The 20593-nt window shown below is 38.3% G+C and overlaps 1 protein-coding gene and 1 pseudogene across 6 annotated transcripts in view; both read right to left on the bottom strand.

Annotated features, from left to right (window-relative positions):
- The window catches only part of SCAPER (S-phase cyclin A associated protein in the ER), a 439517-nt gene that overhangs the window by 335696 nt on the left and 83228 nt on the right, over nt 1-20593 (bottom strand). For all 6 annotated transcript variants that reach the window (XM_045541852.1, XM_045541833.1, XM_045541866.1 and 3 more), the window contains 3 exons: nt 13627-13727; nt 8799-8909; nt 4529-4689 (listed from right to left, as the gene is read on the bottom strand). In XM_045541852.1, the coding sequence (XP_045397808.1) occupies nt 4529-4689; nt 8799-8909; nt 13627-13727 (373 nt within the window). The remainder of the gene's footprint in view (nt 1-4528; nt 4690-8798; nt 8910-13626; nt 13728-20593) is intronic.
- LOC123631850 lies at nt 10477-10995 on the bottom strand (annotated as a pseudogene).

Here is a 20593-nt window from a genome sequence, read left to right as displayed (position 1 = left end):
TTCCACTCTTCCATCAACTCCATTTACAAGAGTGCCTCCTATATTCTTCTCTGCACTTTCCTCTTTTCTCTCTGTAATTTAGCTTCAGTGTTTTCTACTATCCTCAGAATTAATTCAACCCCCAACTCTCCTAAAATTTAATTCTCTTAATATGTGCAATACATGTTTTAAGAAACTCATTCATCTTCCTGGATTCTTCTGTTCCAGAGCACTGTGATCATCAAAAATCTGGACTGAGTGTTGCACTGCACCTGTAGTCCCACCTACTCAGGAGGCTGAGGCAGGAAGATTGCTTGAGCCTAGCAGTTAGGAGGTTATAGTGAGCTACAATCACACCACTGCACTCCAGCCTGGGCATCAGAGCGAGACTCTGCCTCAAAAAAACAACAACAAGTAAAAACTATACTCGTTGTTTTCTAGACCTAGTCATAGCTATCATTCTGGAATCACCATCACAGAGTTTTTACCTTTTCTTCTCTTCTGTGCTGGTTCTTGCCAATAATATTTGGGTCCATGAGAGGTAAAAAATTTTGAGACCTTACATATTTGAAAGCATCTTTACTCTACTTTGACTTTCAATGGATAATTTGGTTAGACATAGAATTTTAGACTAGAAATTATTTCCCTTCAGAATTTTGGAGACTGCACAATTTTCTTATGGCTCCTAGTGGTGTTTTTACAAAATCAGGTGCCATTCTGATTCTTGGTCATTTGTACACAAAGTTATTATTTTCTCTATAATCATTTAAAGTATCTCATCTTCTGTAGTATTCGGAAATTTCCCAACATATTTTAGTGTCACTCTATTTTCATCCATTGGTATTGGGCACTTGATAGGTCCAATTGGCCTAGAAGCTTATGTCCTTCGGTTATAAGAAGTTTCCTTTAATTAGTTATCTCTTTCATAATTTCCCTTTTTTTAAATTTTTTTCTGTTTAGGGACAGGGTCTCACTCTGTCACCCAGGCTAGAGTACAGTGGCACAATCATATCGCACTGTAACCTTGAACTCCCTGGGCTCAAGCAATCTTCCTGCCTCAGCCTCCCAAGTAGTTAGGACTACAGGTGCACACCACCATACCTTTTTTTTTTTTTTACAGGGACAGACTCATTACGTTGTCTACACTGGTCTTGAACTACTGGCTTTAAGCAATCCTCCCACTCCAGCTTCCCAAAGTGCTGGGATTACAGGCATGAGCCATTCTTTTATATCTCATTCTTTAATTTATGTTATCCAAATATTGGGTCCAAAACTTAGCAACTTAAAACAGTAACCATTTTATGTCCACACACTTCGAGCTAGAAATCTGAGCAGTGCTCAGTGGAGTGGCTCGTCTCTTTTCCACAGCGTCAGCTAGAATAGTTCAACTGAAATCAAACAGTATCCATGATGACTTCATCATATAACTGAAGGCGTGGTACTGGCTTTTGGCTGAGATACCTAGCCTCTCCTTCTTATGGCCTCTTTCTCTTCACATGGTCTCTCATTACTCAGTGGTCTATCCTAGGCTTCTTTAAATGTCATGGGGCTTCTAACAAGGAGAAAATGGAAGCTGCAAGCTTTCTTAAGGCCTCAGCTGGAAAATTATAGAACATCACTCTTGTCATATTCAACAGATAATATGAAGTCATAGGACCAACCAGACATTGAAGGGGAGAGTAACAGACTCCAACACTTGACAGTGGCAGTGGCATGCAAGCACTGGGATAGGAGAAATTTTTCAGCACCCAACTTTGCAGAAAATCTACCAGGGTCCACAATCTGGCTTCAAAATGCCAAAGTCTCCTAAGACTGCCAATGACTCATCCAATTATAGTATTAGCCTTGAAGACCAGTATCTCATGATCTACATCAGATCTGAACATGTTCCTTGAGTATGGATTTTCTTGAACTGGAAACCTGGAAGCTCAGTAGGAGAAAAGGCTGGAGGTGGACAACCTCAACATTATAGATTCTTTTCCTTAATCCCATGTTTTCAATACACTACTCCCATCTTTCAATGTGGCTGGCAGACCTCAGCTCTGATACCATTTTTTTTTAACCTTCTCTAGAGAATAAGCCTCCAGTATTCTCTTGGAGTGAGGGAGGTACAGCCATACTACTGTTCAGAGCTGACGAAGAGGGAGATGGGAGGATTCAGGAGACTAAATTCTTCTTAAAGTACCACCCCTACCTTTGTGCTTACTTCCAGAGATACCTGTTCCCACCAATTTTTGAACTTCATAGGAGTTTCATGAAACAAACTGGATTGCTTTTCAGTTTTTTCCCCTCTTTTTAGCTTAGGATTCAGCCAGCTTACTCAAATTTTTTCAGTTATCTTTGATCATTCTCCTTTCCAACTTCAAAAATTTGTTCGTATCATCTTTTCTCCTCTTTTTTCTTAAGTCCAACTTTTGAACTCTTTTATACCATTTTTAGCAGGGTTTGGGGAAGAGCACATTAAAGGCATATGGTCATTCTGTCATCTTTAACTAGAAATATTTTTTATAATACATAATTACAAACTTTAGATACAGTGAAATATCCCAGTTTCCTGGCATACAACTCCTAAAACCCTTGAAATCTCCAAAATGATAAGCATCTTTCTGCATGCTAATAAGTTTACCGGTGGCTGGCAGCCCCTAGGTAGCTTCAGGATGATGCCTGGTCACTGGAAAGATCAAGGAAGTATTAGAAGGTTGGGACTTTCAGCCCCATCCCATCCTCACCTACGTGGAGCAAAGGATGGGGAGGGGCCAAAGGTTAGGTTGATCTTCAATAGTTTAATCAATCATGCCCAGGTAGTGAAGCTTCTATAAAAACCCACCCAAAAAGGCAAGAATCAGGGAGCTTCCAGATAGCTGAACACCTGGAGGTTCCTGGAGGGTAGTATGTCTGGAGAGGGCATGGAAGTTCTCTGCACCCTTCCCACATACCTTGCCCTATGCCTATCTGCATCTGTAGCTTTTGCAGTATCCTTTATAAACTGGTAAATATATTCCCCTAAGTTCGGTGAGCCACTCTAGCAAATTAATGAACCTCAAGAAGGGAGTGGTGGGAACCCTGATTTACAGCTGGTCAGTCAGACAGGTAAAACAATCTGGGGTTTGTAACTGGCATCAGAAATAGGAGGCAGTCTTGCAGGACTGAGCCCTCAACCTGTGGGATTTGATGCTATCTCTAGGTCAACACTGCCAGAATTGAATTGAATTAGAGGACAACAAGCCGATGTCTGCTGCAGAACTGACTGACTGGTTGTTGGTAGGGAGAAATTCCCACATACTTCTTGGTGACCAGACGTCACAAAAATTTGTGTTAACTGTTGTGATGTGAGAGCAAAGGAAAAACAGTTTACTTTTTCCAAAGAACACCATAATTCACTGTGCATACCTGTATACTGAAACCCTAAAACTGAAGACCAGAGTGGTCCAAAACAAAATTTCCCAATACATTAATAAGTGTTTCTTTAAGCATTGTTATAATCAAGATCTATCATTTCATCTCAACTAAATGGGTTTTTCATGAATAACTTGACAGTAATGCTTTCAACAAAATAAGGATATGTGCTAATACCATGATTCTTTTATTTTACAATTTTGATTTTACAACACATTTCTCTCAGATTCTTTCAAAATACAGAAACTAAGCTTTATGATTCCATATTTTCCTAGGAGAAAAAACTCTTGCCTACTGTCAAGTTTCTACTACTCAGTCTGTATGAAGAAAACAAGGGGAAAAGTAAGGAATGTTATTTGAAGTAAGCAAATACAACTTACTGAGACAAAAATAGAAAAAATAAAACACATCCATAATGCAAAGATAGCAATGTCTTTGTTATGTACAATAAAATGCTTCTTTCTGAACCAAAAAGCTCCAATGGGATCATCCACGGAAGAAAACAAAAAGCAGTTTCTGAAGTTTTCCTAAACTCATAACATAAACGCTATATTATTTATTATCATTCTAAAATCTCGGCCTCTATAGATGTATAAAAAGATTTTATGAACGAAATTCTTATGGGATAAATTCTTCAAGGTGGACCCTCAAAATAATGCCCCTTCTATTTTATTTGTGTTCCTTAATTATTCTGATAGTATAGAAAATGGATGTGTTAGCAAAGGTAAACACAGATTATTTTGCAGTATCAAAATAATAATCAAATACTAAATAGCTAAAGTAGTAACATGCTACTTAAAAGTGTATTCTGCCTAGAGAATGGACTAGCCTATTTTTTTCTACTTTAGGTCAAAAGAATTCTAAAGGATCTTATCAACTAATTGACAAAAGACATCATTCTCCTTAAAGTTTACAAAGGGCAAATCTGAAACTATAATGATCTCCATAAGCTATCATTCAGTGCTGAAAAATAATTATACTCAGCCTTTAAGATTATTTTATAGTTTTAACCACGGTAAATTAATATCACAAAGATGGCACAAAATAATGAAAATATAACTCAATTAGGACCAATTTTAAAAAAACAAATAAATAAATATCTCTATATATCCACCCATCTACAACACAAAAAGACTAATTCAAAGTCACTTGCCGTTTCTGCGCGAAGGTTTCTGCACTATCATAGCTGGGCAAGATTGGGCAGGTGCTCCATCTGAAGAAGCAGTAGAGCCTGTATGTTGAGCCTTCACCTTGTCAGCCCAACTGACACCTGTGGGAGCCAGGTGAGGAGCTGCCACTGTGCCAGGTGAACCCCTATGAAGAAAACCAAGTACGTTTAATAAATTAAACATGAAAGTAATAATTTTCAATATACTAAATATGTTAAATATTTAAATTTTAAATTAATTGTGTGTATGTATCCACATATACAGAGTAACACACTGTCATGGCAATTTAAAGGCAACTATATTCATAAATTTAGTTGGTTGATCTTGATCTAATACTTCATTAATTTTATATATTAATACCATAACAAACATGTATGAGAATAAAGAAAATGAATAAGGATAATACAGGCAATCTTGTTAATTGTTTAAAAGAAAAATTCACTTAAATTGGGAATCCTTTAAAAAATTATGCATAGGTATCATAAAGTTTTTAGCTTCACTCATGTGTTTAATAAATGTGCATTAATTTGTCAATCTTGATATAAGTACTATTAAAACAGGCTTTTTCTTTGTGCATATTTCTTTTTTTTTTTTTTTTTTGAGACATGGCCTTACTCTGTTACCTGAGCTAGAATGCAGTGATATCATCACAGCTCACTTCACCCTCAAACTCCTGGGCTCAAGCAATTTTCCTGCCTCAGCCTCCCGAGTAGGTGGGAATAAATGGGCACGCCAGCACACCTGGCTGATTTTTCTAATTTTTCTGTAGAGACAAGGTCTTGCTATTGCCCATGCTGGTGTCGAACTCAGCCTCAAGCAATCCTCCCATCTCAGCCTCTCAAACTGCTGGGGTTATAGTCACAAGCCTCCTTGCCTGGCCTGTACATGTCTTACATGAACCATAATCATGATGCCTCATTGTCAATATCTAATTTTGGTTCCTTTAAAGTGCAATGCAAACTCAGTGACACCTATAAAACAATTTAATGCACAATTCTCTTGAATTTTAATAATATTTTCCCCAAACTTTCATAGTTATCCTATCCACTCATTGGACAGCAACTTTAACAGTTCATATTTATCAAAGTTTCCCAAAAATTTAAGTTTTCACAGGAATGATGACCCTTTTTGCATTCACGTATCACTGGTTTAACTTAACATTTAAATTGTGAGTCAAAATAATGAAAACAACTTGCATAAGCCAAGTTTGAAAACTAACAACACACTGGGAGTAAACATATAACTCAACCAGCAACAGCATAACTGAATAGATATACTAAAAGTAGCTTAAGAGCCACAACTGTTTAGCAAGCTGAAAGAAACAGTGTGTTTTACAATGATCATGAAGATTGTCAATTAACCTAATAACATGTTTACATGGATATCACTATGAAAACTTTCAGCACACATACATTTAAGGCTTCCAGTGTTAAAATAAACCATGCTCTATATAATATTCTGAACCACAGACCAATGGAATGCATTACAGAGCAAGTTCCCTTAAAATGGTGCTTGAACATATATATATATTTGTCTTTGCATATATATCTTTTTATCAATCCACTGTGGTCCAATTATTATATGGTCTGAAAGGCCATTAACCTTAACCAAACGCAATACTACTAATAACTACATAAATGAACTTGAAAGCAAAATTTTGATTCTATTGAATAAATACTTAATCAGCTTTTATAAAGTGCCAGCCACTCAGAATACAGAGATATGGCAAAGATCTTGCCTCAAAGAAGGTCCTAGCATAAGTGCAAGAAAATGGACATTAAAAAAAAAAACACTGCAAATGTAATAATAAAACTACATCCAAGGTTTAGGAGTAACAAGAGGTGAAAGCTGTTAACTCTGACTTGGGGAAAAGGGACTGAGAATCAGTCAAGAAAGGTCAGATTTTAACAGAGGAAAGAAAATTGACCAAGCAAACTCTTTTAACAACCCTTCCTTTACATATCAAATGTTAAGTCTAAGTCTAAAGAATTAGAGTCCAAATTTTATCTTAAGAACAAATTTCCCCAGGGATGTTTGTGGAAAACAAATGTGATCATTTCTTTCCCCTTAATATCACAACTATCAGAGGTGGCAAACATTTGAGGCAAACAAAGGGCTGACCACAAAACTTAAAAAGTTGGAGAATGAGATGTCCACAGGGAATTTTGAAAAGCTCCAACATATTCCTGGAAATCATGAAGGACACATACATCTGCAAGTCACGTATATATCCAGGAAAGACCTGAGAAGACCCTAATCTCTCACCTCTGACTGGCCTTGAGGCTCTGAGAAAGCAGGAAGTGTAAACAAAGGTAGAGTTCTAAACCGCCAGAGCATTGAAAGCATGCCCCAACAGCCACATAGAACTAGGCAAGAATTAAGAGATTTACTGGCTCAAGGCATTTAAAGAAACCTCTGTCAAATCATTAGTTGAGATTGATGATTATGCATGGAATTTAGTAGCTACATAGGACAAAATACAGATATCACAAAAATAGTTCAAGAAGTCATTAAACTAAAGTAACAACAAGAAATAGTCACAATAACAATCCTGGAGAGAGTAGCAATCTCATCTCCAGAGCTGTCATATTTTGTTATTTAAAATGTCTACTTTTCAACAACAAAAAAATCACAAGATGTAAAAATAAATAGGAAAGTATAGCTCATTTACCAGAAGAAGGGCAGTAACAAGAAGCCTAACATGGGATTTACTAGACAAAGACTTTAAATCAGCTATTATAATGACGTTTAAAGAACATCAAAGAAAAGGAAATCATGTCTAAAGAACTAAAGAAAAGTATGAGAATAAAGTTTCACCAAATACAGAATAGCAATAAAGAGAAAGTAAATTTAAAGAACCACATAGATGTTCTGGAGTTGAAAAGTACAATAACTGAAATAAAAAAATCACTAATAGCGCTAATCAACAGATTTGAGGTAGCAGAATAAAGTATCAGCAAACTTAAAGAAAGGTCAATTGAGATCATCTGGTCTGTGGAAGAGAAAGAAAAAAGAATGAAGAAAAATGAACAGAAAAAACTTGCGGTACACCATCAAGAGTACCAACATATGTATAGTAGGATTTTCAGAGGAGAGAAGAGAAAGAAAGGGCATAAAGAATATTCAAAGAAATAACGGGCAAAAACTTTCCAAATTTGATGGAAAATACTAATCTATCGTTCCCAGAAACTCAACAAACTCCAAGTAAGATATATTCAGATTCACACCTAGATACATCATAGTCAAACAATCGAAAGCCAAACACAGAGAATCTTGAAAGCATCGATGGAGAAGTGAGGAATCACATTCAAGGATCCTCAGTAACAGCTGATTTCTCATCAGAAACCACAGAAGCCACAAGACAGTGAAGTAACATATTCAAAGTGATGAAAGAAAATAATTTAAATAAAGAATAAATTAAAATATTCCCAAATAAACAAAAACTGAGAAAATCTGTCACTAGCAGACCTGCCTAACAAGAAATTCTAAAGGGAGTCCTTCAGGCTGAAATGAGAGGACTGCAGACAGTGACTTGAATCCCCATGAAAAAATAAACAGCACCAGCAAAGAACTAGAAAATGTAACTATACAACCCATCTTTTCCCCTTCCAGCTTGTAACTGTCAGGCAGAATATACCAAGAATGCTACATCTTAAGATAAGAAAGAACTGACCAGAATAGCCTGGGCTTTGTCCTCATACCCCTAGAATAGAATGTCCTGTAACACCTGAACTCAGAAATCTAAATGACATTCAGCATATAAAACCCAGAGCAGAGCGTTTTGGGGGTCTTTCAGCTACCTTGAGAAGTGGGGCACAAAAAAATGAGACTCCATCCACCTGGTTAGCTTTTCTGGGTCTTGGGGGATAAGCTTACCATGGATTCTAGGCTTCTATTGATTCTTGCTGCCTATTTGTGAGCAGTAGTAACACTGCTTTACGTGGCTTGTTGTATAAGTCAGAGTATGTCTCACCAGACTCAGGCTCTGGGAACTGGGTTTACGCAAAACCTTCCACAAGATCTAGGAATTTTAGCAGACACTGGCAAAGTGTTTAGAGTCCTCCCCGAGATTGCTAAACAATGCACAGTGCTCCCCTCCCAGGGGTTGCTACCTGTGCACAGTATTTGGCTTAACAAACAAACATATACATGCATATTTTTATAGTGGAATATCAGTTTTATACTACTATATTACCCACAGAAAACAATTTACTGTAATGCAAGCCTTAGTAGGCTTTTTTGAGTTCATCTCACCCAAAATTTAAGCTTCGTCGAGCATTTGATGTTACTCTATCTGTTGATGGACTTGGAATCACATGACGTCCTGGAGACATCTTCTTTACTTCCCATGCCAATGACGTTGGTCTGTCAATTCAAGACATATACCAAATTAAACTAACAGAAAAGGGAAAGGAGGAAATAATCTTTTCTCTTGGTTGTTAGAGGGTGAAAATATAATCAGGTCACAGCTTTTTCCCACAGCATTGCTTACCAAAAAGTTACCATGCTACCAGTGAGAACTCACAGATGAAGCATGGCCAAGGATTTTCCATACAAAGCTATACAGCAACAGAACTCTACTTATCTCAGAAGGGTCATGGGGTTACAGAGACATGAGATAAACTGCTTATGATTTACAGGCCTACACATGCCCAGCTAAAAAACATTAAAAAGGCAATAAATAATAGTAATTCAAGCTCCTGTGTCTAATGTTCTAGAAAAGTTTGTGAAACAATACATGGGAAAACATCAAGTTGTCTTCCTCTAACACTTAATCACCTGTAAGAAAAGATATGTAAAGATTTCATTGATCTTTGCCAGGAAAGCTAAGCAATATAACTTCTATTCCTTCTCAATTGGCCCCACAACCAATCAGCTGACAGGGCCCCATCACTCCCTTGGGTTTTCCTGCATCTTATTCTCCCATTTCTCTTCAACTTTGCCAACAGCTGGTATCCTCTCTTAAAATTTTCATTGGCAAAATGGTATTTCATTGTCTTTGTTTTTAAAATTATATATGTTTATTATCATTACCAGTGAGACTGAACTTTTTTTACCAGCCATTTGAATTTCTTCCTTTGGGATTTGCATGTTGTATCTTTGGCCCATTTTTTCCACTAGAATTTGTATCATTTCCTAATTCATTTGCAATCGTTTACTATTAATAATACTACTATTATGGCTATAAATCCATTGGCACTGGTGATGCAACTATTTTGCTTTTAATTTAACTTTTATTTTTTATACAGAAAGGCTTATTTTCTATTAAACCAAGAATATCAATATTTTTCCTTTGCGGTATTTTCCTTTGTCTTACAAAGTCCTTACCTGCAATATAAATATATATTTATCTATATTTTATTATTATATAAAATGTACAATTTCAGTTTTACATTTAAATCAAGTCTAGTTGAAATGAATTTTGATACATGATTTGAAGAATGTAAGATGGATAATACCATCTCAGAACATTTAAGGTTGCTTTCCATATCTGGGAGCTGCCTCATGAGGCAAAGAGGAGAAATGCTAACAACTGGTTAAAGTAAAAAGAGATTCCTCAAGTATCTTTTTGAACCATGGCGCCAGGACAGGGACGGTAAGCACTCTGTTAAGCTTGGATTTGGCCTCTTAATCTTTCTCAATACAATCCTCAATGCAGCCACCACTAGCAGACTGGATTTTGCAAGCATGAAAAAAAAATCTAGTTACCTTTTTTATGCATTGGTGTTTACATTATATACCTTTTTGGGATGCAAGAAACAGAAACTCAGTCAAGTTAAATAAAAAATGAAAAGGAAAAGAAAATAAATATTTATTGTAAGGATATAAACTGTGCAAGGTCAAGGATATCCAAAGGGGTGAGGGGAGACTAGGAGACTAGAATCAAGGCTCTTGAAGATCAGACCTGGTATAGGCTTTAAAGCAACACCACTTTTTTTTTAATGCAACATGCAAACTTTATTTAACAAAAGTAACAGGTAAAGTCCAACAGGCACTTATATTAAGAGAAAAACTGACTAGAAGAAATTTTATCTTAAACACCCTACAATAACCTGCTTGCAGTTGCATTTAACTGAGCTCTGTTGCTGTGAAGAATACAGCTCATGCACACATATGGATGAATTTGTACATTTTTCAAGTATTCACTGAATATTATATATACATATACATTAAATTTGAAAAAGATTGGATTGACAATCCCAGGTATACTTCATTTTTATTGATCTTTTAGAAGAGTTTGTCTAAAGAGAAGAATATGCAGTTCTGGCTCATGAATCATGTAATGAATCCAGCCTAGACTCTGCTGGACACCGAGTCTCCTCCACTCCTTTTTAGACATCAGATGGGTTTTGGGTACTTGTTTGGAAAGTTCTCTGGGTAACATGACATGCCGGTACTGTTAGTACTCGTCGAAGTACTTGTCCGAGTAGTATATCTGCTGGTGGGCCATCCTGCTGGCGGGTAGCAGAGCAGGAAAACAAGAGCTCAAAGAGAGGGCACAAAGAACAGCACGTCCATATCTGGCCAAGGAAATGACTCAGCTAAAGCAACACCCTTAAGCTCTCAAAGACCCCATGATTTCCCTCATTTCTGTTTCTCTCTGTAAATATATTCCCTTTTTTTTTTTCAACCTGCTTTCCTCTACTTATCTTCACAAGGGCAACATAGCCACAAGTTCCAAACTAGCATGATGAGCTCTTAGCTTAGTTCAACCCAATGAAAGAAAGCACCCACAGATCCACTCACCTATTACCAATGGGTAGGAGTGAAATTGCTTGGTACAAAGATATTTAGACCTGACTCACCCAGGGACTGTGGATGATGCAGGCACCAAAAAAAAAAAAAAAAATTAAATTAAATCAAACTTTTCATTGTGAGAAACAAAAATGTTAAAAAGATCAATATACCATAATAGTTTCCCTAGATTTGGTTTCCTAGGAATCTAGCCCTCCTGGATTTGTCTCTTGTGTTTCCTTCACCCTCTTTCCCCCCATAGGCCTGACACATTAGTATTAGACAAAAGATGCCTTCTCTACTAGATAGCTTCACCCACTAAGATTGAACCAAGGTTAAATCCAAGGAAAAGAGGCAGCATAGGCCTGTTCTTTCTGGGTAAAAAATGCATCTTTGTAGCTCCATGTGACCTGACCCAGTACACAAGGGTTCAGGTATTACTTATGAGTCTAAACTAAACTAAGCAACAAACTTCTTTTGCCTTTGCACACGACCAAAGTAATTATTAAGTCCAAACAATTACCTATCTCTGGAATATTTCTCCACTCTCCCTACTGCCACTATTCATCATCTCTAAACTACCCTGCTGCAACTCAACCTTCCCACACTGCAGCCAAAATGACCTTTTAAAAACACAAATCTGATACATCACTTCCTTACTTTAAAATGCTTTATTGGCTCAAAATAAACTCTAAATTCTTTATCATGTCTACAGAGCTCTATGTAACATGTTCCTAGTCTACCCTCACTGGGCTCATCTCATGCTTCTTTTTCCCTTGTTCTTTTCACTCCTGTCCTGCTAAACTCTAAATTCCTTGACTACCTTGTGTTCTCTTCTACCTCTAGGACATCAAACAAACTGTTGTCTCTATTTAGAATTACTCTTTTCTCTTTGGCTAGCTAACTCCTACTTGACAATTCTATCTCAATTTCAATGTCACTTCTTCAGGGACACCTTCCTTGACTTGGCAACTGGTTGATGGTGCTTTTTCTTATATTCCCAGAGTAAACAGTATTTTTTCTTAGTGACAGTTTGCACACTTACACTTATTTAATATCCATCTTTCCTGCTAGAAATGCACTTAGTACATTCAGGTTGCTGTAACAAGATACCTTCAACCTGGTAATTTATAAGCGACAGAAATTTGTTTCTTACAGCTCTGAAGGCTGAGAAGACCAAGATCAAAGCACCAGCAGATTCAATGTCTATTGAAGGCCCCATTCCCCACAGCACCTTCTAGCTGCATCCTTACATGGCAGAAAAGGAAAACAGCTCCCATCTCTTTTTATAAGGTCACTAATCCCATAATAAGGGCTCCACCCTCACAACTTCATCACCTCCTGAAGGCCTCACCTCTTAATACTATCACGTTGGTTATTAAGTTTAACATAGGAATTTTGGAGAGACACATTCCAACCACAGCATGCACTGTGCACTTCGTAAGGACAGGGACTGTGTTGTCCTCCTCACCCAGAGCCTGACACACAGCACTCAGATATTGTGTGCTGATTCCACATGACTCTTCCTACAGGAACCTTGATCTCTTATTATTCTCCTAATCAAAAATCGTCAACTTTCCTCATTGCCTATTACATTAAGAAAAAATACTATACCTTTCTCTACATTACTTTCTTTTTTTGAGACAGAGTCTCACTCTCTTGCCCGGGCTAGAATGGTGTGGCGTCAGCCTAGCTCACAGCAACCTCAAACTCCTGGGCTCAAGCAATCCTCCTGCCTCAGCCTCCTGAGTAGCTGGGACTACAGGCATGCGCCACCATGCCCGGCTAATTTTTTCTATATATATATTTTTTAGCTGTCCATATAATTTCTTTCTATTTTTAGTAGAGACAGGGTCTCGCTCTTGCTCAGGCTTGTCTACATTACTTTCACTTCACACATGCCCTACGTTTTCATAGCTGTGTAATTTATTCCCTCATCCAAAAGGCTAACCACTTGGTAAGATCCCTCACATCCTTTAAAAACAACTTCTGCATCCTCCATGAACTCTTTCCTGATCTATCCTCTAAAAGAGATGCTCTTCTCTTAACAACCATTAGTTTTTTGTACCAGTAAGTTTTATTTTAATACATCCTTAGAATACAAATTCCATGAGAGTAGTAAATGTGTCATATTCAGCAATTAAATTTCTGTACTGAATAAAGTGATAAGACCAAATAATACCCACTGATAAATACCCAATAAATATTTGTTATTGAACTAAATGAGAAATGCAGCACCCAATTTTTAGATTTTTACAAATTTCAAGTCAATTTGAGGTTAAGTCCATTGTCAATGTCAATGATTATTACTGCTGGCTGCTATAATATTAACACCAGAGTTCATTACCTGCTTTGAGCATCTGCCTTCTCTAGCTTTTCTTGAAGCTGAATCCAGTCAATCAGTGCTTTGAAATCTCTCACATAGTTATCCAGCATCATTAGTACCTCCTAATTTAAACAAACAAACAAAATTACATTACATTCTGAGAATGTAAAGTTTCCAGAAAAACCTACATTAGAATGAAGGACTTAGGAATTAATAATTTTTATATTATACTCCTTACTGAAGAAGCTGCATAACCTACTGATCTAGTTTTTGTTGTTTAAGGGTTTTTTTTTTTTTTTTCATTTTCAATGTTTGGTAAGATAAGAAGAAATATGTAAGGTTAAGAGTCTAAAGACCAAGAAATGGTATTGATATTCCTTCTCAGGACTTCCTCAAATAGCCATCCTTTCACCCTTTTCTATTGCGAAGTTTAATATACAAAAAAAAGTGCGTAAAACTTAAATCTACAGATAAGTTATTGCAGAGCAAAGACCCACGTGGCCACTACTCATGATAAAAAATATAACAATGCCAGTCTACAAGTTCCTTGGCATCCACAACCAGTCACTACCCCATCCCAAATACTGCCTTGCCTTCTAATTGTTTAATTTTGCCAGATTTTGAAATGCATATAAATGAAGTCATATAGTATCTACTATTTTGTGGCTTCTTTTTTACCTCTGTTTACTAGGTTTATCAATATTGAAGAGTATACCTGTAATCATTTCTTGTCATTATCCAAGGTCAATGCTGAATTGTATTCTATTGCTGATTGATTCTTCCAATCTACTGTTTAATAATTTTACTGATTGATATTTGTATTTGTGCATTTTAATATTTACTTATCCAGTCTGCTGTTGATGAACATTTGGGTGACTTCCAACTTTTGGAAATTATAGCCTATATACTATTTATTATCCATGCATATGTCTTCTGCTCCTATGTATGAATTTCTGGTGAGTATAAGCCCATGAGTGAAACTGCTGAGTCACAGGGTAAGAGTATGTTCCATTTCAGTACAGAAGGTCAAATTGTTTTCCAAAGTGGTTGCCACTCCCACCAGCAGTATATGTGAGTTCTCCTTGCTCCACATCCTTGCCTGTTCTTGGTACTATCCATTTTCAGGGTTTTGTTTGTTTTTAACCTGAGTCATTCTTGTTAGTGGGTGTGTAATCCTACTTCATTATGGTTTTAATGTGTACTTCTCTGATTACTAATGATTTTGAGCACCATTTCATAAGCTTAGTGGCCATTTGGATATCCTCTTTTTGTGAAGTACTTGTTCAAGACTCTTGTCCAAGACTCTTGTCTATTTTTCTAGAGAGTCAACTGACCTTATCTTATTGATATGTAGGAGTTCTTTATATCTTTTAGATAAAGATCTTTTGTTGGTTGTATGTATTACACATACATATTTGTCTTTTGACACTCCTAATGGAATGGAATCTGATGAACAGAAATTTCTAATTTTAATGTAGTGTAAATAATGACTCTTTTAACTTAAGGCTCATGCTATTTGTGTCATTTTTAAACAATATTTCCCTACCACATGTTAGGAAGATATTCTCCAACATTATCTTTTAGAACTTTATCATTATAGCTTTTTCATTTAGACCTATAACCTTCATGGAATTGATTTCTGAGTATGATGTAAAACAGGGGTCAAGTTTTTCTCCCTTGGGCTGGGCGCGGTGGCTCACACTTGTAATCCTAGCACTCTAGGAGGCTGAGGTGGGAGGATCACTTGAGGTCAGGAATTCGAGACCAGTCTGAGCAAGAGTGAGACCCCCGTCTCTACTAAAAATAGAAAGAAATGATTTGGTTCTCAGTTTGACTGTTGGCGTATAGGAATGCTACTAATTTCTGTACATTGATTTTGTAACCTCAGACTTTGCTGAATTTGTTGAGTTGCAGCAGGGTAGTTTAGAGACGATGAATAGTGGCAGTAGGGAGAGTTGTCTGATTGCTCTGGCTAGGACTTCCAGCACTATGTTGAATAGAAGTGGTGATAAAGGGCAACCTTGTCTGGTTCCAGTTCTAAGTGGGAATGCTTTCAGATTTTCCCCATTCAGTATGATGTTTGCTGTAGGTTTGTCATCCTACTAAGTGAAGTATCCCAATAATAGAAAAATAAGCACCACATATACTCACCATCGAATTGGTATAACTAATCAACACTTACAGTGCATATATAGTAATAACATTCACTGGGTGTCGGGCAGATGGGAGGGGGGAGAAGGGGATAGGTATATACACACCTAATGGGTGTGCTGCACACCATCTGGGGGATGGACAGGCTTGAAGCTCTGACTTGGGTGGGGCAAGGGCAATATACGTAACCTAAACATTTGTACCCCCATAATATGCTGAAATTTAAAAAAAAAATTTTAAAATGAGTAAAATTAGAAAAAATTAGCTGGGTGTGGTGGCATGTGCCTATAGTCCCAGCTACTCAGGAAGCCGAGGCAGGAGGATCGCTTGAACCCAGGAGTTTGAGGTTGCTGTGAGCTGGGCTGATGCCAGGGTACTCTAGCCCAGGTGACAGAGAAAGACTCTGTCTCAAAAAAAAAAAAAGTTTTTCTCCTTTGGATACAGATATCTAATTGTCCCAGCACAAGTTATTGAAAACTTAAATTTTTTCCCACTACTCTGCAGTGTCACTTTTTGCTATAAAGCAAATATCTATAAGTATGAGTCTGTTTCTAGAGTCTCTCCTACATTACCTTTATCTGTTTATCTATTCTTGTACCAATACCAAACTATTTTACATTGCTATAGCTCTAAAATAAACCTTAAAACCCACTAAAGTAAATTGTCCAACTATATCTTTGACCTCAAGGTTATTATCTAGCTAATCCCAGCCCATCTGCATCTCCACATAAATGTTAGAATCAGCTTATCATTTCCCAAGAAAAAGTTGAAATTTTTATTGCAATTGCATTGTTTCTACAGAGTAACTGGAAGAAAACTGACATCTTTATAGTATTTACTCTTTTGGTCCATGAAGAGATACATACCTCCATATATTTATATCTTGTTCACTATCTCTCAATAGTGTACTATGGTTTTCTGCGTAGAGGTCTTCACATCTTTTATTATATTTAATCGTAAGAATAAATGCTAGTCATAAAATGTTTTCTCATTTTTTGTTACTGTAATTTTTGTACTTTGAATTTGGATGCAGAAACTTTAACTCAATGCTTCTAATAATTTCTCTTTAGATTCTCCTGGATTTTTAAAATATATACACATACACTATCTGTGAATAATGACATATTTGTTTCTGCCTTTCTAATCTTTACACTTTTGATGTATCATTCTTGTTGTTCTATGTTGGCTAAGATATGAAGTACAATGTTGAATAGGAATAATTATGGGCTTTCCTGTCTCTTTCTAACTTTCAGAAAGAAAGCTCTCAACATTTCATCATTAAGTATGATGCTTACTCTAAGTTTTTTGAAAGATTACTTACATTGAAAAGAAAGTTCCCTTTTATTCCCAGTTAACTAAAGTTTTATCATGCCTGGCTGTTGAATTTCATAACATATTTCTCCTAGAGATATTGAGAGACTCATATGATCTTTCATCGTTATTCAACTAATTTGGTAACAACATTAATCTGACATTCAAATGTTAAACTAACACTGTAGTACTGAAATGAACTTAATTGTGATATACTTTCCTATTTTTTAATCACTAGATTCAACATATTAATACTTGGTTTAGGACTTTGGCATCTGTACTCCTAAGTAATCTATATTTTCCTTTCCCATAAAGACTTTGGTTATCAAGGTTACACTGGCTAATAAAGTAAGTTGGAAAAAGTTCTCTCTTTTTCTACGTTCAAGAAGAACTTGTGGAAGATGGCCAACTAAACACAGGTAGTGTGTTCCTGGTCCACAGAGAGGAACCAGAATAGTAAGCAGACTCTCACATTTTGAAATGATCATCTAGGAGAGAACATGAGGATTCAGCAGGGAAGTGACAGAAGGCACCAAAAGTGAGTAAGGAGAGGGATCAGGGCAACTTACCCAGCTGAGAGCGAGCTGACAGCCAGGAGAAGCTCCTGGACTTGGGGAAACAGTAAGAGAGAAACCCCAGGCTCTACTCTTCAAGATGAACTTTAACAACTTTGACTACAAGAGAACCCTGTGACCCACGCAGGTCATGGAGCTAACATAAGGAGCTGCTTGGAGACTGCACAGAGATGTTGTTCCAGAAAGGGAACTCACATGGAATGCCACAGGCATCCAAGCCTAGAGCAACTTCAGCCTGGTGCCATTCTGAGAGCCTAGATACCAGGGAAATACGGGCATACCTGCAACAAGTGCACAGTTCCAAGGAGAGATAAAGGAGCCTAGGTGCTCCCATGTACCCATGAGAAGGTCTCCACCACTCAGCTGTAGACTACAGGTGAGACAGATGTTTGCAGACAGCATTTTCAACAGTTTCTCGCCCATGCCACCTGCTTTGGTGGGTGTCCCCAGCCTTTCTGGTCACAGGTCCAAGGCACCATTTTGTGTTTGACTCTGGGAGGTGCCCCAACCTCAGGCTGAGTTTGGGCTTGATGTAGCTGCAGCACCCACCCAGCTGAGGAGGCAGAGGGGAGTCTAAGCTCTCTTAGCTACTCCTAGGACAATTCCCACTGCCCTGCTACAAGTCACAGTGAGACTAAAACGTAAGCAGGTGGCACTCTACCCAGCATCTTGCCCACACTATTTTCCTGGAAGAGACCCTACCATCTCTCTTCACAGGCCTAAGGCACCATTTTGGGAATTTAAAGCTGGACAGCCCAGGAAGGGACATGGAGATAGGAACTTCCCCTCCTTCAACCACACAATGCTGCAAATGTAGCCACCTCTGCTCCCAAGCATGAGATTTCGCTGCGGGTGACCTGTGGGACAACCAGTTGTCGGCTTGCAGGGAGTGATACATCCCCAATAGTATTCTGCTCATTGTGCCCAGTTCTGCAAAGAGGGTGCAGCTCATTTCCCTCCCTTCACAGACAGGCAGCCCATGGGTCTCTACATCACTAGATCCACAACCGATGCTCCCTAGCAGTTACTCAGACCACAGCATCCTTGGGGGACTGGTAGGTCCTGGGAGAAATGTGGGTCTCCCAGAGCTTGGGCATTCAGGGTGGGCTGCTTCTACAGAGAGTAGAGTATAGCATGTCGGAGGGCCCCTTAGGCCAAAGGAGAATAAGGCACCTGGTCCCCAACATTCCTGGCCTTCTCCTCCTCCCCTCCTCCTCCATTGACTGCTGCCAAGGCAGCTGTGGCTGTTTCCTCTTGGGACTGGCAAGGGTTCCACAAGGAAAGATTAAGCCAGGGCACTTGGGAGCAGCTGCCCCACCTCTGACAGAGCACCTACCACACTTAGGATTCCACAGAGCTTGAGGAGCACTCTCATCCCTCTAAGAACTCCCATCCCCTCTAAAAAGCCACAGCAAGTGCTTTCATGTTCCCTAATAGCTTAAGCTACTGCCGCCCCTGAGGTAGGGTGGGGCTACCAGTCCTCTCACCAAGCTGCCTGTCTCTTCTCAGAGGAGCCTACCATTCCTGGAAACAAGCCCCTGGCAGAACCACACCTCCCCTGCTGAAGCATTTCAGCCACAGCCCACAGCCCACAGCCCACAGCCAGTCTGATGGCCCTGCACACAGCAGACTGAGCTGCCCCCACTACCTCTGCTGTAGCTAGGTCAGCTTGGAGCTGGGAATCTGGGTGCTTTTGTGCCTGCGAAGGACACAGACCACTGTCATTGCCAAGAGAGGAAAGTGTAAGCAACATGTGCATCCCATAGCTGCTTACCTCTGTTAATCCTGTCAAGAGGGGCCCACCCTTCCTGCCACAGGCTCACAGTGTATCCGCTATTCTCTTGGCTGAGCATTCTGGAGCAGGAGATCACCCTACCCCTCATTATCACAGCCAGGGCCTGAACTGAGAGAGGCTTGAGAGAAAGTTTGCCAGCCTGGTATCAACCTGGTCACCCCAAGACTCAACACGTCATCCAGGAACCTAGAATATAGGGCTTACCTAACCTAGTCCACAACTGCTGGCACTTAAACACTCTCTCAGGGGTCTGAGGTCCAACTGACCCAAACTGCCAGCAATACCACCGTGGTTACTACCTGCACAGAGCTAAAAGGCAGTGTACCTCTCCCTCTCTACACTGAGCAGCAGAGGTCCCAGCCGAGAAGAACAGTTGAATCGTAAAACTATTTGTTTTGAGCTGAGGGAAGAGGTTTCAGATGAAAAGGAACCAGCATAAGAACTCTGGTAATCTGAAAAACAGGCTCTCTCAACACCCTCAAAGGATCACACTAACTCTCCAGCAATGGACTCCAACCAAAAGGAAATTTTTGAAATGTCAGATATGGAATTCAAAATATGGATCACAAGTAAGCTATGTAAGACTGATGAGAAAGTTAAAAACCAACATGAAGAAACCAAAAGAATAATTCAGAACATGAATGAAAAAATCAATAATAAGATAATTTTAAAAAATAACAGAACTTCTAGAAATGAAAGAGTCATTTAGGGAATTTCAAAATACAGTGGAAAGTCTTAACAAGAAAGTGAACCAAACAGATGAATTTCAAAGCTTAAAGACAAGGCTTTCAAATTAACTCAGTCAGTCAAAATGAAAGCAAAAAATAAAAATAAAAAAAGAATCAAGAGAAAAGAACAAAATCTCTGAGAAATATGGGATTATGTAAAACATCAAAACATAAGAATTGCAGGTATCCCTAAGAGAGAAATAGAAAAAGCAAAAAGCATGGAAAACCTATTTCAGGGAATAATGAAGGAAAACTTCCCTGGTCTTGCTAGAGATTTAGACATTCAGATACAAGAAAGTCAACAAAATCTTGGAAGATTCACTGCAAACAGGACATCACTGAAGCACACTCATCAGGCTGGCCGAAGCCAAAATGAAGGAGAAAATCCTACAAGTAGTGAAACAAAAGCATCAAGTAATTTACAAAGT

This window comes from Lemur catta, chromosome 1 (assembly GCF_020740605.2).
Source record: "Lemur catta isolate mLemCat1 chromosome 1, mLemCat1.pri, whole genome shotgun sequence".
Classification (NCBI taxonomy): domain Eukaryota; kingdom Metazoa; phylum Chordata; class Mammalia; order Primates; family Lemuridae; genus Lemur; species Lemur catta.
Note: the sequence above shows the minus strand (reverse complement) of the source record. Positions and strands in the feature narration are given on the sequence as shown.